This window comes from Agelaius tricolor, unplaced genomic scaffold (genome assembly GCF_023055355.1).
Source record: "Agelaius tricolor isolate 1412-34295 unplaced genomic scaffold, bAgeTri1.0.p SCAF_9, whole genome shotgun sequence".
Classification (NCBI taxonomy): Eukaryota; Metazoa; Chordata; class Aves; order Passeriformes; family Icteridae; genus Agelaius; species Agelaius tricolor.
Genome location: NW_027269269.1, coordinates 7096206 through 7112287, shown reverse-complemented (window position 1 = coordinate 7112287; position 16082 = coordinate 7096206). Strand labels below are relative to the sequence as shown.

Sequence of the window (16082 nt, the reverse complement as noted above, 5' to 3'; positions counted from 1 at the left end):
TCAATATGCTCAGGAAGTAGTTGCATCTGGATTATTCATAACACTGTCATGAGAGTCTAAGACACATCAGGAGATGGCTTAGCAATGTTTGCAAACAGAGTGAATTCAAGTGAATGCTTTACAGAGGGTTATATGCCCTCTCTGTATGTATTCACATATGCATGGACACACATCCTACTGAGGAAGCCACAATTCCAGTCAAGACTTGCTCTTTGCTGGTGTTCTTGGAAAGGAAGCAACAGAAAAACTGGTATTACAGGCCTCTCAGAAAATTCCACAAATTTCAGTGCTTTCTACAGCCTGTAAACTTGCTATTCAGTTCCTATAAATGCAGATTTGCTGTTCAGAGTTGTTTTTCCTACTGGCTTTTTGTTCATTTTCCATTTCTGTGGAGGAGAGAAGGAATGTTTATACAGAAGAACTTTCAGGAAGCCATCAGGGTTCCATATTGCTTTCTGATCTCCAGAAGACCAAACTAAAAGCAGTCATCTGGTGCAATCAGAGGCATTTACAACGTAAATTTTTGGGATTCAGATGCCCACTAAGCATACAAGAGATTCTAAAACATGCATTTATTTCTCACTTTCCAATTTCTCAAAAACACTTTTTGATTCCTCTTGCAAAACATTGTTTAAAGCTTACATTTCATTTTAATATTAGTGTTATGTGGGCTGTGCATTGATGATTCTTGCTGTTAGGGTTAGCAAGAAAAACATTCAATTTCGTACACATTGCACTTAAACATCTTTTCTGAGAAACAAAACTGAAATGACAAAACAATGACAGGCTCAAGAACAGCCATTACTCTATTTGGGGCTTAATGGTACTCCCTCATATGGGGTGTGGGATATTTACCTTTTCCTAATGTAAGCCATACAGGCTAAGCTTGGTTTCCCTCACTCCCCTAAACACTGGCTACTCCTAATAACACTTTCTCTTACCAGAAATCTTAATCTATTTTAAAAACCCATAAAGGAATGTGTTTACAATAAATCTTGGTTTCATATGAGCAAAATATTCCACCAAAAACAAATGAAAAAAAGAAACCCCAGATGGCTATTATTACAGAACTGTCAAAACCAGCAACAAGCATGACATACACCCACCTCACACTTCTAGGTGAAGGGAAGTGGACCCTACTCTACCACTATCCAGGATGCAAGGCTTAGCCCCACTGAAAACCAGACGGGAAACTCTGGACTGTCCTATAGATTGCTGTTTGTACACTGTGGCTCCCTAAATTTGTGAAGACGTAACAGGAGAGACAGCTCTACTGTGGGAACAGCCTTCCTCCATTCTGCAAAAGGTACATTTGCAAACAATCCCACTGATTCTGAATGGCTGTTCATTTCTTTTTAGTCATCAACAGTCAGACTAAAAAACTTATTCACTGTGTTCACAAGGGAACAGATCTTAGCAAAATTAATCTCATCTCCTGTAAACAATAGCCTTCGTGTGTGAACAAGAGTAGGCTTCATTATTTAGCTATTTGCCATTCATTCTCATGCCTCTAAAGCTTTTCTTCTGTCCAGACAGCAGAACATCATATAATTTAGGTATCCAATATACACAATGCAACAAATGGCAAACATCAAGGAAGAGCTCATGGAAAACAAAAAGGCTAAGAATTCTTTGGCAAATGCTCAAAAGTAATGAAAGCTCTGAGAACAGAAGAAGAATGTTATAGTGTCCTCAATATTTTTATGACTAGCAATTTCATAAGCTTCCTATGAGTCTGTTGAGGAGGAAATGAGAATGTATAAACAAACCACAAGGACATGGTCTAGTGGTGGACTTGGCAGTGCTGTGATAATGGTTGGACTTGATGATCTTAAAGGTCTTTCCCTACCTAAACAATTCCATAATTCCATGATTCTATTCTATAAAAATCTGTAGGGTAACCACACTGAAATAGCTGCCATGATCTCAGTCATAGCAGACAGAATTTTTGTAGCTTTTGTTATCTGAGCTATCCTAGCTATTAAATATGTCATTCCTTCAGAAACAGGAGTTGACATTTAGCTGCAGAGATCTGTGACTAGGAACAGGCAATAAATTAGATAAGAATGTAAGAACAACTGTACTGAATCAGACCAAAAGAGCATCTAGTGCAGTGGTGTGGCCTTGGAGGCAGACATAACAGAGAGCCCAGTATGCAATGGATGGTACCCTGGAGACCAATGGGGTTAAATGAAGGACTCACTGAAGCCTTTGAAGGTTTTTTCCCTAGTTATGATAGAGAAAAGGTTCCAGGGAATGCTAAACAGGATGCAATTGTGCTTTTTTCTCATTGAAGTTTAAGAAAAGTGAGACTGTAAATTTGAACATCAAATAATTTTCTAAGAGATGTGAAGTTTTGTGATAAACACATGCAGAAATAAACTCTTTAAGTTTGAACTCTATGTCGTCTTTAATTTTACCTTTGAAAAAGTCATTATTCAAAGTGAAAGGAGACTAATATTTTGGAGTTAAAAATAATGAAACAGTCAGTCTGCATCTTACAAAAATACTTTGTCCATGCTAAAATTAGCATGTAATGAAATTAAATTAATTAGTGTTTTAGAGTTTATATAGGAAAAGGGTCACCAATTTTCATGTTGTCTTGGTGAATATGAGCTAAGAATAACCACTATGAGCAAATTCTTGAAGACAAATAGATTTGTAACATAGAGAAGAAACTGTTCATTCTTTCTATATTTTTATCCCTTTCAGTATCTGTGAACTGAAATGACAGTTTCTCCTCAGAAAATCCAAGTCTGAACGAAGGCAGCTAAATGCAAAAGATTTTCTACTCAAATAAAAGGACCTGAGTTCAGCTCCCAAAGCACTTACATTTACAAATGTGTAGTTAGCTAAACCAGGTTTGAAATTATCCATAAACACTGGACCATATTTGATTAAATAAATAGGCATTTTGGTCAAAAAGACATCTGAACAATGAAGCTCTTCTCTAAGTTCAAGCAACCAGTGTGCTGTGAGATGATCACATTTTCAAAACATTATAAGTAAGCAAGATGGAAAAACATACAGAGATGCAAACTGAAATAACAAATAAAAGATCAAAGTCCTATAACCAGGGACTATAAATACAAATTTTTGAGTGTACTATCTACTTTAAAGTTTGGAGTGTATAGTGGTTCTCATTGTCCTACTTGAAATGCCCCCAGATGCCTGATTTTCAGACCACAAAGCTCAATTATTTTCTGACTATCATAACACCTTGAGATCATAGCATTAATTAAAAATACTCACAGAAACACTTATTGAAATAAGTGAAAGGGAATAAGGGAAATATATGTGTCATTTCATATTATATATTTCTCATCACTGTCATAGATCAGTCAAGGAAAAAAAAAACTTCTTCAATTTAAGGTTTTGTAAGAGTCTGCTTCTTTTAAGTAAATCATATTGACGTTCCCAAAGGAAACAATAACTCTAATTCTGCAAAGTGTTGTTTGTGGCTACAGAGTGGGTGCCACTATGCAGAAATGACAGTAGTAAAGCAGTAACAACAGCAGTTAGTTCCTATCCCAACAAACTGTATGGCAGTTTAAAAAATCTCCCTATTTTTAGGGCTCTTTTTCTTCTGGTAAAGGTTTTTACTTTTTTTTTCATCCATTTTTTAAAATGCAGCACAAATGGACCTACTACTACAAAGTAAGTTGTCACAGAAAGAAAAACAGGTATTCTAAAGAGAGATGATAGAAAAGATAAATTTTCAGAAAGGCACATAGGTATTTAAAGTCCCCATCAGTCGAGGTTTTCAAGCTGTCTTTGGACAGGGTGGTCAATAATGTCATCTGGGCACAAATAGCTGGACCAACTGATCTTCTGAAACCCTCTCCAACCTTAAAAGTTGTTCTATGATTTTGTGATTTTTGATAGCTTTGTTATAATCAGTTTTTGTCATTTTAGATATTAAAATAATGGTGAAAGAACTGGAATATTTAGCTAAATTTCAAGAAATGTCTTACTCATTTAGGAAAACTATATCTCAGCAAGAAATTATCCAGAGCATTTGCTTTATGGCATGGAGATTTTGCAGGAGGGTAAAATGAGATCTCAGAAATACATCTCTTCCGATCTTCCTTCTAAGGGTTGATTCTTTTCCTGGAATTATGCCCCAAAGCTAGACAAAAATCAGGTTTTCCTTCAGGATAATTATCACTTTGACCCCTCCAAGTTCTGCCAGGTGGAGAAATCCTTGTACATTCTAATCCACGTTTCCTTATACCACTTTCCCCTTTCTTTTTATTGCTGCAATCAAATAGGTCACATGGTAGGACTCAACATTCTCAGATTATTTGTGCCTTGTCCCTCCTCCTCCATTCAAAACTAATGCTTTTGTCTCTCCTCTCCTCTCCTCTCTCTTTAAAATACTAAAGCAAAACCAAAATCCAATATAAATATGCAGATTTTTGTGCTAAAAAAAAAGTTCAAATTATTAAACATAAAGTCTCTGAAGAGGATGATTTGCATTGAATGACTTTTACCCTAGTTTAGATTTAAAGGAAGTATTTGAACAGAAAAGGCTGTCACAAATCCCGTGGAAGTATTGGCATTTTTTCCAAAACACTCCATGTCTCATATGAAAGGAAGCTGACATACCATGAAACATTTAGTTTATGGATTTATTTATGACAGGAAATGCATTCTTCCTTAGGGAACTAAACTATTCTGAAACTGTTGAACAATGTTGCTGAACTTGTCAGCTCCAAACAGAAGGCCAAGTAAAATCCTCCAGCATCCAGCCCTCATCTGAACTGTTCACTCAAATATAGCACAGTGCAATGACTCACTGTTTAGCTCAGAATAATGACAACAGTTATGCCATAGGGTTTTTTAACTGGTGCTTATAACTGTAGACTTTGACTTTTCCTCCCTGAACTGTGCATGTTGGAGAGAATGGGGAAAGCCAAGTACTGCCATTAACAAATGCACTTTCTTCTTCTTTAGCTTGCAGAGCAGATGCTGCCAGTTGCTCCTAAAATTACTGTAACTTTATGGATGCATAAAGGTTAACATTTCTACAGGATTACCCAGTGGGGCTGACAAAGACACTGATTTCCATGAGACAACCCACAAGCAGCTCCTCTGGGACTCAGGGCAAGGCTCTGCTTATAATCCAGGGTAAGGAAAGAGGAGGACAACTAAGGTGCTCTTCCTTGCAACATGAAAAAGCTTTGCCTCTTTCTACCAGTGAGATAATCCTCACAGAAAAATTGCATTAAAGGGACAAGAGAACTAATAGGTTATGGAGAGGAGAACAACGCCCTTCAAATGTGTAACAGAAGTCATACAGTATGAAACACTGCAGGCAGCTCAATTTTTTTTTTTTTTCTTTTTGTATTTCCAGCTGCACTTTATACAAAACTACTCATGCAGTAGCAGACAAGGAAGAGGGGAGAAGGTGTAGATGGGACAAGGCTCTTTTTGAATCTTTTTCTCCAAGCTGCATCTGGATGAAAGGAGGAGCTAAGTTAGCATTGTCGTCTAGCCGACAGATGCCCAAGCTGCATTATCCAGGAGGATGTGTTACTTTTGCACACTGTAAGGCTACAGCAGGTATAACACCATCTCTTTCTTCTAGGGGAGGGTCAGGATGAAGTAGATTTGCTCTATTCACTGCCAAAACAAAGTTTATGGTACACTGTGACTTTAGATAAAGAAAACCATTTGGATTAGGTGACTAAACTGTTGGGACCCTTGGAAGAGACAGAAACTGGGTATCGAGTGATTTACTGGTAGTTCCAAAGCAACACATTGTCCACTTTAGAAAAGAGAATGTACATAACTGAGATTCCAACAGTAAATAAATATCACCAGCACTGGACAGAACAGGCTTCCTTATTTTCAAGCAGGCAGACCACAAAGCAGGTGCTGACAGCTCAGTCACTGAAGGGAGAAGCAGATGCTCGAGCAATGCAGCACAGGGCAGCAGCTGCCTGACAGCATCTCAGCAGCTGGAAACAGACACTGAGGTAGCAGCCACCTCTGCAGCCACCTCTATAGCCAGGGCATGGCATTTTCATCTCTGCATCTCCCTCTGAGGCCTCTGGGATCACCTGTGCCTATTAACCCAGTGAGGCAGCAATTCAAGGCTAGCATTTTCTGGTCATGCTTACTGCACAAAAGCCAATCAAGCACTATTTTTATGCATAGTCTGTGTTGTTTCTCAGTGTATTACTGCTTATCTTCTGTGAGTCCTTGCAGGTTTGTGTATTTTCATATCACTACTTTCTACTTTTTTCAACTTTTGTGTAATGTTTTGCATCTCTTCTCCATCTCAGGAGATAAGAAAAAATACTCTTGCTGTATAGTGGAAACCAGACCTTTTAATTTTTATTTGACAGGAAACATAATGGAAGAAGATAACATATATTTAGGACTTAGGAGAAATAAAAATTCAGCTCTCTGCTACCCTAGATTCCCTAGCCCAATTCTTTAAATATTCATTAATTATTTCAAATTTTATATCTCTATTATATATAAACATTTAACATCATTGTACATGCTGCAATTCTAAATTTAGATTTTTGTCTATTCTTCCCTTCATAAAGATGCAACAATATCAACCTTTTGAAATGCTGTATGCAGCACAGATTTAATTATTTATTCACCTGGAGGGTTGCGTTTCTATTGTTACTATTGCTTGGTTTTGTCTGAATAAAGAGTCAATGTACAATATCAAAACCAGAAAATTTCAGCTTCAGCATGGGAGTGCTCCACTGAGTGTAACAGTCAAAGCCAGAATGTGAAGTTCTGGCAGCTGCAAAAAATATCCCAACCCAAGCCCAGGGGCAAAACTGTATCACAGGATATCTTCCATCCTAGATAAATGAGAATGCAAAGGTCTTTTTCCTCATAAAGAATACAAGTTTAATGCTTTACTCTCTTTAAAGTTCTGTGTCGCAGACATCCTTTTGTGAAAATCTTTTCTTTAAGATTTTCCTGCTGAAGCTGAGAAGTCTCAGCAACAAATGTAAACAATTATTATCTGCTGCTGTTGAATGCAACAAGTCCACCTGTGATTGGCCCCTCTTAGATGTTTATAATTAATGGCCAATCAAGACAGAGCTATCTCAGAGAGAGTCCGAGAGAGCTGCCTTTGTTATCAATTCTTTTCTATTCTATTCTTAGCTTAGCAAGCTTCTGAAGAACCTTTTCCTTTCTTTTTCTTTCTAGTATAGTTATAATGTGACATATATATCATAAAATAATAAATCAAACCTTCTGATCATAGAGTCAACATTCTCGTCTCTCTCTTCACCTGCAAACCCCTGTGACCACCGTCACAGTTCTGGGTTTTTTTCTCCCCAGGTCGTTGTCCCAGTAACTATTGATATTTAGTACTATGAAGTGGTTTTGATCAGTGCATTAACAAAAGCTGGTAGATATGCCTGGTAATTTGTTTTTTATCATAAAGTGTTCTCAGCCAAAAAGTGTTTTCTATGGAAAATTCCCAACCAGTTCTACTACTAGCCAGACATCTGGAGTGTTAGTTGGAGGCGTCTGTGTCTGAAATGACTGCTGAACCGTGAGAGATGTCACACCGTGACCTCAAAGCTGACCCCACAACCCAGCTGCATATCCTGTGCTCCCTGCAGGGATCTAAACCTTGAAATCCTTGCTGGTTTTCCCTGTGCATGTAGTTATGGCACCTAGAGAAGGAAATGAAAGTATCTGCTCACTGTGACACACTCCTGGTGTGTGTCCTCACCAGGACAAAGCTAGGTGCAGCCATCACAGCAAGGTTTAGTCTCCCTTGAGGAACAGGAAGTATGACTGAATTACAGAGGCGTTTCCACACGCAGCTAGATCTGCATACTGAGTCAAAGAGCTGTGAACATGTAGTAATCACTGTGAACTAATAAACAGTGGGAAAGTTCACAAGGTGCCCTGGGTAACTAACCTGGTTTCTACAAACATGTTTTATCTCTGCCACAGGGTCAAGTAGAGATGGAATGGCACTTGCCCCTCCTACTAGCCAGAGACGAAATGTCAGACAAGACATGGCATGAGAGAAGAATGGTCAGGTCTAATGACAAAACCTCTTCTCAGCTGATCCTCACGTTATTAATTAGCCCCTTGCTTGTCTTTTAGGTCTCTCTCTCTCCCAGCAGTCATTAAAAAAAAGATCTCCCTAGCTTTCTAGTTTACTCAAGTTTGGCTTACACTAGGTTGCCAATCCCAATATGATGCCTCTGCCTGAGCAGGTGGATCCTTATGTTGTGCAGAATCAAGTCCTCGTAGCTTTGACAATCTACCTTTAGCATCTACTGCAGACTATATCTAAGAACTGAAATGTGTGCCATCTGAAAGAATGAACAACCCTTTGGGAACCTTCCCTCTTCAGCAGACAAAGTGCCAGTCTAATTTTTCAGACCAGATTCTTCATTATAAACCCCACTTTGCCTTGTTACTGCAACACATGCAGTAACACTGTCCTACAGTGGCTATAATATACAAATATGTATTTGACAAAGTCACTTCAAAAGAAAAGAAGTTGCAAATAATGTGGTGTGGTTTGGGATTTTTAAAGATCATTACTAAAATCACACACAAAAGGAAGCAGTTGAGTGAAAATGACTGTAGGGCTGAGAAAAGTGAATTTTCCCTTAGAGTAGTCTAACAAAACTTTCAATTTCCCACATTCCTAGGGAAATGTGCTTCAATCAGCTTCTCTCTTTTTACATTTCCAGAGGCACTGGGCCAAACTGAGGAAGTGCAATCATGAACTCTCCCACGTCCAGGGAATCATCACCATGGCTGACTTTGTCTCACCATCTCCCAAGCATGCTGTAAAGAAAAGGTACCAAGCTTCCCTGACATGCAGCTCTGAATGATCCCCAAAACTGTCATGATGCTCTAATGCTGGTAAACCTGTGAAACTATAAGCTCTAGAAGTCTCTTAATGCAAAGGTTTCTTTTGTGGAACTGTTTCTGACTTTTTCTCCTTTCAACACAAGGATATTTCTAATTTCCAGTTCTGCAGGCTGAAGTAGGATATTTTATACCTTCCAGAGTCTGATGTAGACATTAGGTACAAGGCGAAGTTGCTAGGAGACCACAGATGGAGCAAGGAGCATTGCAGGAATGCAGCAGCTTCTCACACAGGGCTGATGAGAATGCCTGCATCAGCAGTCAGCCCTTCACAACTTAAAACAAACCAGACAACCTTTTGCTGCTTATGTAAAGATGTACTTTTGGATAGAACCTGAATTGTTATAAAACCAGCACACCACAACCTGAATAATAAGCAAGGAAGGAACACTGAAAAGGATAACATAGACAACACCTGCCGCTCTCTCTCACTGGTTTTGGGAATGGCCCCTTCACTTAAAAAATAGAAATCCCATTTATACAAACAAATGTTGGCACTTCCTATGTGGATCCTGGACCCAAGTGGCATATTACTGAAATACAAAGGGGAATACTTAATGAACCAGCAGAAAATGGTATGCACTCTAAAATTCATTACCCATTTCCATGTTATTTAGGAAAGTGTGTCGCTCACTGTGGCCATCAACCGTTACAATCTACAGAGCCCTTTTGACTACTTCTGTGCCCTTACTCACAAGTCTGAGTTCACGCTAGTTAAAATTACCACTTGGCAAGCAGAGATTAGAGGTTTATCAAACTCAGGCTTTCATTGTTTCAGTTGTCATGATCACAGATATTTAAATAGACAGCATAAACCAAAACTAATGCAGCTGCATGGCTGTAAGGTGATACATCTTAGACATGCTAAACTACTGGTTCTACCCATGAAGCTTTATTTGTCACCTATACATGGAAAGTTGAAGTATAGAAAGTCTGGATTACATCTAAAATTCAAATGGAAAAGCTGTGACTGATCAAAGTTGTGAACCTCCATTTCAGTTCAGCTCTTTCCAGTGGGATCATCCATTCTGAGAGGTCATTAGCCTGTTCACTCTTGAGGTGGGACTTACCTGACAAATATTAATTCATATATTTCTTTATAAATTAGACACTGCAAGCATTTCAGATGAATACAGACTAAATTTACTCTTCATTTAAGAGGGAGCTACAGTAACAAGTTTAGCCGTACCTGTTCACACTGTTACTGTTTGAAATTAGATGATATTAATGCCTACACTGTTTGAGTGCAGCCTACCAATCCAATAATAAAATAGCTTTGGCAAATCTTAAGGTTAGAAGCTTCAAGTGATAATAAAGAAACAACTGAGCCGAGTACCAAATTATGTGCCATGCAAATGCAAAGTCCCATCTACCTCACCTGAGAATAAATTAATCACATTGAAGCCAGTATCAGCTAGAAATGTTCTGCACTATTCTGTTTAGAGTATTTCACAAACTAGTCATGAGAAAGTGAGCAAAAAGAAAGGTAGGGGCATGTATTTGCTTCGGCTTGGGATTACAGTATTTACAGGTCTAATTCTCATGTTATGGTAGCATAAATAATTTCAAATATAGATGAAATTTTTCTGCTGTAGCAAAACATCTTGCAATGTGTTTTGAATTGCTGTGGTAGGGCTCAACCATTATGCTTTAGACAAGAACACCTGCACACAATTAATCTAAATAATTGTAGTTAATTTCAGCAGCTTTGTGTAAATAGTTTACTTTTCCTCCGAGTTCCCAGTTCTTATCTCTTCATGACCCTATTACATAAACCTTCATACACCACAAAAATAAGCAGATAATTTCTCAGGAAATCTCATTAGTGGAAACTAGGTATGTTCTGTCACAGCAGCCCTTTTGAAAAAAAATCCGAAAAGGAGATCCTTCTCTTTCTTTGGGATATACACCACACACTGATTAATTAGGTAAGCTTTGAAGCATGATAAAAAGTTATCCAAGTATTAATATTCTCTAGGAATTCCATATCTGCACTGCAACCTTTCACTGAAGGTCAATGCCTTGGAGAATTCCACTTACAGTATTATCTCCAGCTATTAAAATTAACATAATTCCACTTTATCTTAAAAAAATGTAGTAAAGTACGAAGCACATGCTATACTCAAGTAACACTCACTTAAATGTAGGAGGCAATTTTAAATCAATATTTTCAGACTAAAGTCATAAAGCACTACATATAAATAGTTGTACAGAATATAAATCAAAAGAGTGCTTCCACAATAAAATTTTATGCTGAAAGGATAAAAATGTATATCAAATTCTACATGCAGTATCTGAAGCAAAAGTCTCTCTTTTGTACTAAGGCCTTACCTCATTCTAAAGTAACGGGATTTTGCCTCTAGTAGAACTGAGTTTAAAAAAAACACACAGGGACCTGAAGCCTCCTCAATCACTCACAGGGGAATGATCAGCCCATTTTCTGTTACAAATATTTCTTTCTAAGAGGGCAGGCTGTGTTACAACACTGATGATAGGATTTGTGTGTTCTGCTGTAATACAGCTCGCTCTCTCTTTCTGCAAAATAACAGTTCCTCATTACCCTTCAAGTGCCAGGCTGCTCACACAGGTTTAAGGAGTGCTGGCACAGACTCCCCATCCTGCTCATGCATTTGTGCTGCCTCTGGCTCTGCTGGAAGTGCCAAATGCCTGAGTAGGTGTGAGCTGCACACCACAGTGCTCTCATCAGCATGCTAGAGCTCTGACTCAGAGCAGGGAGCATCATCTGGATACAAACCAGACCTGCTTCGTACACCTGGCCACCATCCTGAGGTCCATCATGCGGGTTCTCTGCTTGTTTTTTCTACCTCTGTTGGGGTCAGGACTGAAGGCACTTGAGGCAGTAGTTCATGTTTGGACTCAGGTGTTTATTATTTCTTATCAGTGAAACAGCCTCACAACTATGAGTTCTGCACCCTTTCATTACAAAGGCCCAAAATGGCTAACTATCTCTTGTTACAAGGTCTTTTAAGACTAAACTATCCAATTAAGAAATGACACCTGGATTATTTGCATTTTAACCCAATAACTGATCCCTCGAAGCCTGCAATGAGGATTTTTCTGTCCAATTACAAAACATCACCCAAACCCATGGAATAGAAGGAAGAAGAAGGTAAAGAAGAACCTGCCTCCTCCCTAAAACCTCCATCTTGCTTCATGTTTATTTCTATATTCTAAAACCCCAAACTCTTAAGTTTTCCACTCTGTGATATTACACCCATAATCCCAGTGATATTAATCAATTTTGGAAGCCTTCTCCACAGCCTCAGGTCAAATGCAGTGCTCTCTTGCAAGTCTGTGCCTTTCAGCACAGAAAGTTTAAAATTCTCAGCATCCAGGGTTCTAGCACATCACTGCTCACTGCCCACACTAGCATTTCTCTAAGGGGCAGATTTTTCATAAAGTCTAAATGGTTGTACAAAGAAGTTATTTTTGTGATCACTACAATGAACACCTTCATATGATAACAGTGTACCCAGTGTACCCAGATAAGAAGATACGCCTCATTTCATCATCTACTAATGCACTTGATAGGTGAAAATCTTATCCTAAGTTCCTGTTTATGTGATATGGTATTTTTAAATTCTTTTCATTTACTTTTTCATCTTAACTTTTTGGGACTTGAAGTGTCACTTAATAAGATATTCACTGCTATCACAGGGATGAACATTTCAAGAATCACAGAAAGTAAATCCTTGCATTCTGGTGAATTCAGCCTTGAGATGATAACAAAATACATTCATCAAATTAATTTAGAAAATACATATATTCCATAAACCTTCACACCAGGCAACCTAAAAGTTAAGTCATGTATTTAAGAGCTGTCCAAGCACTTAAACACATATGGGCTTGGGGCCATGATGACTTTCCTGAGAACCTCATTCGAGTGCTTGACCACATCTCCCTTATATCCAATCTGAACTTCCCCTGCTGCTGCTTTAAGACATTTTAATGCACATGGAACATTTGCTAATGGGAATGTGTGGCACAATGGGCCCCTTAATGTTTTTTTTAAAGTGAAAAACTGCTGACTAACAAAAATAGGGATCACTCAAGCCAATTTAACATTGTCTGAAAGGCAAAAGTCATGCCAACTGAATTTAGAAATTATGAGTATGTTTTTAATTATGATGATCATTGACATAGCCACTGGGAAAAATTATGCATTCCTTGCCACTTGTAGGAGGACTCATGTGACAGAGTGTAGAAGCTCACAGCATAGACATCCACATTTAGGTTAAGTACATAAATCTCCCTTACAGACAACTAAAAAAGCACACATTTTTAGGGAGTGATTCATCTTGTCCTAGAGTAGACAGCTAAACTAGGACAAACTAAAGTAGATTTCTCCAAAAGTCCTTACTGCAGTAGTTTACAGGGTAAAGGCAGCCACATGAGAGGAACCCTAATCTTAATAAACTTTAAAATCAGAATATGCTTCTATGAAAGAGAAGCTTTATTTTTAAGCACAGCTTCCAGATAAGATACAAAGGTAGCAACATTCTACAATATCACCATCCCTCCTGCCCTGAAATCTATTACACCTAAAACTGAAAACAGAACAACTAAGAAATTATGATGAACTTCTCAGTACCTCTACTTCCAGTTTAAGTATGATTAACTTTTTTCTTCTGAATTCTAATGGAGGTTTATTAGCACTTTTTGAAAATATTTGGTTATTCCCAGCATTTTATTTCATACATATTTCCTCTACAATGTCTTTATATCTTTTTTTAACAGGTTTCATTATGCAGACATTGAAAATAAGAGGAATGTTCTGAAAAATAATGTGTGTTAATGAAAACAGTCACAAAAAGTGAGTCTCAGAGTAAAACATACACCTTCAAAATTTCCCTACAATTGAAGCAATGAAAAAAAAAAAGAAAGTGAAGAGGCTCTGGAAGACAGCTCTCCCAGCACATACCAATGTAGTTAGCACATGTAATTGCCTATAGTTATTGGAGAAGCAAAAAAATATAAATAAATATAAATAAAAATCAATTTAAAAGATATATTTTAGTAGGATTAAATTAACATCTGTTTGAAATAGTTTTATATCAAAACTGAAAATGCTATGTCTTCTGGTGTCTTCAGTCTTTTCAAGTTTATTTTGTGCTCAATGAATGTTCACATGAAGCTTTAATAGAATTTTCTTCAAAACGCACAGTCCAACATATTTTTTCAGAATGGTATTCTTTTGAATATGTTGGTATAGGACCAAAAATAGCAGAACAGCAGAGGAACTTGAAAATTTTACAAAAGGACATCTGGTTTTCCCCCCGCTGTACCAAAGTAGGGAGCGGAAATGGCATAGCATGGGAAGGAACCACACTAACAGTGAGAAAGAGCAGGCAGTCCACAGATTCTTCTTTCATGCAGGTTTACACCAATTTGGAGAAGGGGCCTGTGGCCCATCAGAGCTGCAGACGTGGTGATGCAAGTGTAAACACTCTGGCACAGAACACAACGAAATTAAGCAGGTCTGTGTATCACTGACTAGCTGAGAGTAAAGACCAAAGGGGTTACCTTAATCGGGCTTCCATCTGGAGTAAGAACCTCTTCTGAAAGCTCCATCATCTTCAGTGCCATCAGGGCAATGGCTTTGGCATGACTAAGGCTTTTCTTATGGAGCCCTGCTGCAACGCAGTACGCATCACCTATTGTTTCCACCTGCAGCAATCAGAGAAACCCAGAGTTATGGTGTGATAATGAGAGGGGAACTCTGCCATTAGGGCTGCAATCAAATAGCATTGCTTAAAACATGTGAGCAAAACACCCATAAATAAGCAATTAGACAAAAAGAGCATAATTACTGAGTCTGCAAACAGGTACAGTGAAAACCCTACAAGCAACAGCACAGTGGTTTATCACCTAATAACCAAAGAAGATTGTCTAGAACAGTGTATGGTGTCAGCTGAGATATGACAACATTCTCCCACAGCAGTACCACAGAAAATTGCATTTTCCTAAATGAGAAATCACTTGCAGCTTCATTTTATACTATCCTGGCTGAGTTTGCTGTTGGGTAAGAGTAGCGCCACATAATTATAATTCGTAATTAGTATTTGATATGCTAGAAAATTGTATCAGGAAGATAATTAGAAAAAGCAAAACATCACCATAAAAACGGTGAAGACTAACTTCTCATTAGTGGGTAACTCTTCCTGGTATAATTTATGAAGAGATGCTATTGCTACAGAGTTTTGCCTGCACATTTGTCCCTTATTTTCAAATAAGAATTGATGTCTCTCTCTGCCATGCAGGATGTCTTACTCTGCATTCCCTACCTGCAGCCATGAAGTTCAGCAGACAGAGCCCGCTGGTTTCTTCAGGCAGGCCTTACTGCTCTCTTATCCTGATTTGCTTTAAAAAGAGCTGGCCCCCAGGAGGAAGTGGGAGCAAAATGAATTGCAGCAGCCCTCTGGCTCTGGATAAAGGCAGCCTGAGAAACACTGCAGCCCTCTAGGCCTGCAGCTTTATTTACAGCATTGTGTTTTGCAGTCTGTTTGCTCACACTTCTGTAACATTCTCACACAAAATCTATTAACATGAGCTCAAGCAGACCTCAAGGATTAGTTTAGTTTTTGTGACATAACTAATCTGGCTTTTATTCTGCACACAACACTACAGGAATGCCAGAAAATGCTTCAGGAAAGACTAGAGTGAGAAGAAAGCAAGCACTGAGAAAGCAGTTATTCGGAGAATAAATATAGCTGATTCATCTCTCTGCAGAGAATCTACTAAGTAGTAGGCCTGGATCTTCTCAGATTAATTTCCTGTGATAAACTGATAAACTGGAAACAGCATCTCAATACTAATAATACCTGAAATAGTAAGCATCACATGTAAATGTACCCAGAGCATGAGCTTGGAACAGGTTGAGCAAATACTTCCCACCACCAAACTTAATCTGCTGCAAGCCCATTGTGAAGTTTGCCACCTTAACCCTTCTGGCTGATTGTGCAGGAGGATGTAAATATAGATAAGAAGCTGAAGGTTTCTCCTGAGCTGAGACAATCATTAGAGCTCCTTCAATACCTTTGAAAGCTCCTAATAGTACTTGTATATAGAACAAAACACGTAGGGAGCAATCAATACTGCCGTCTGCCTGTTTGCCATATCTCAGGATGTCTGTCCACAAGCAGCAGACACTACCAATGCTCTGCAGCTTAGGAGTTTGT

The 16082-nt window shown here is 38.4% G+C and overlaps 1 protein-coding gene across 3 annotated transcripts in view; it reads right to left on the bottom strand.

Moving 5' to 3' along the window:
• Positions 1–16082, bottom strand: part of GUCY1A2 (guanylate cyclase 1 soluble subunit alpha 2) — a 221038-nt gene that overhangs the window by 113209 nt on the left and 91747 nt on the right. For all 3 annotated transcript variants that reach the window (XM_071434160.1, XM_071434161.1, XM_071434159.1), the window contains exon 6: positions 14428–14571. In XM_071434160.1, coding sequence (XP_071290261.1) covers positions 14428–14571 — 144 coding nt within the window. The remainder of the gene's footprint in view (positions 1–14427; positions 14572–16082) is intronic.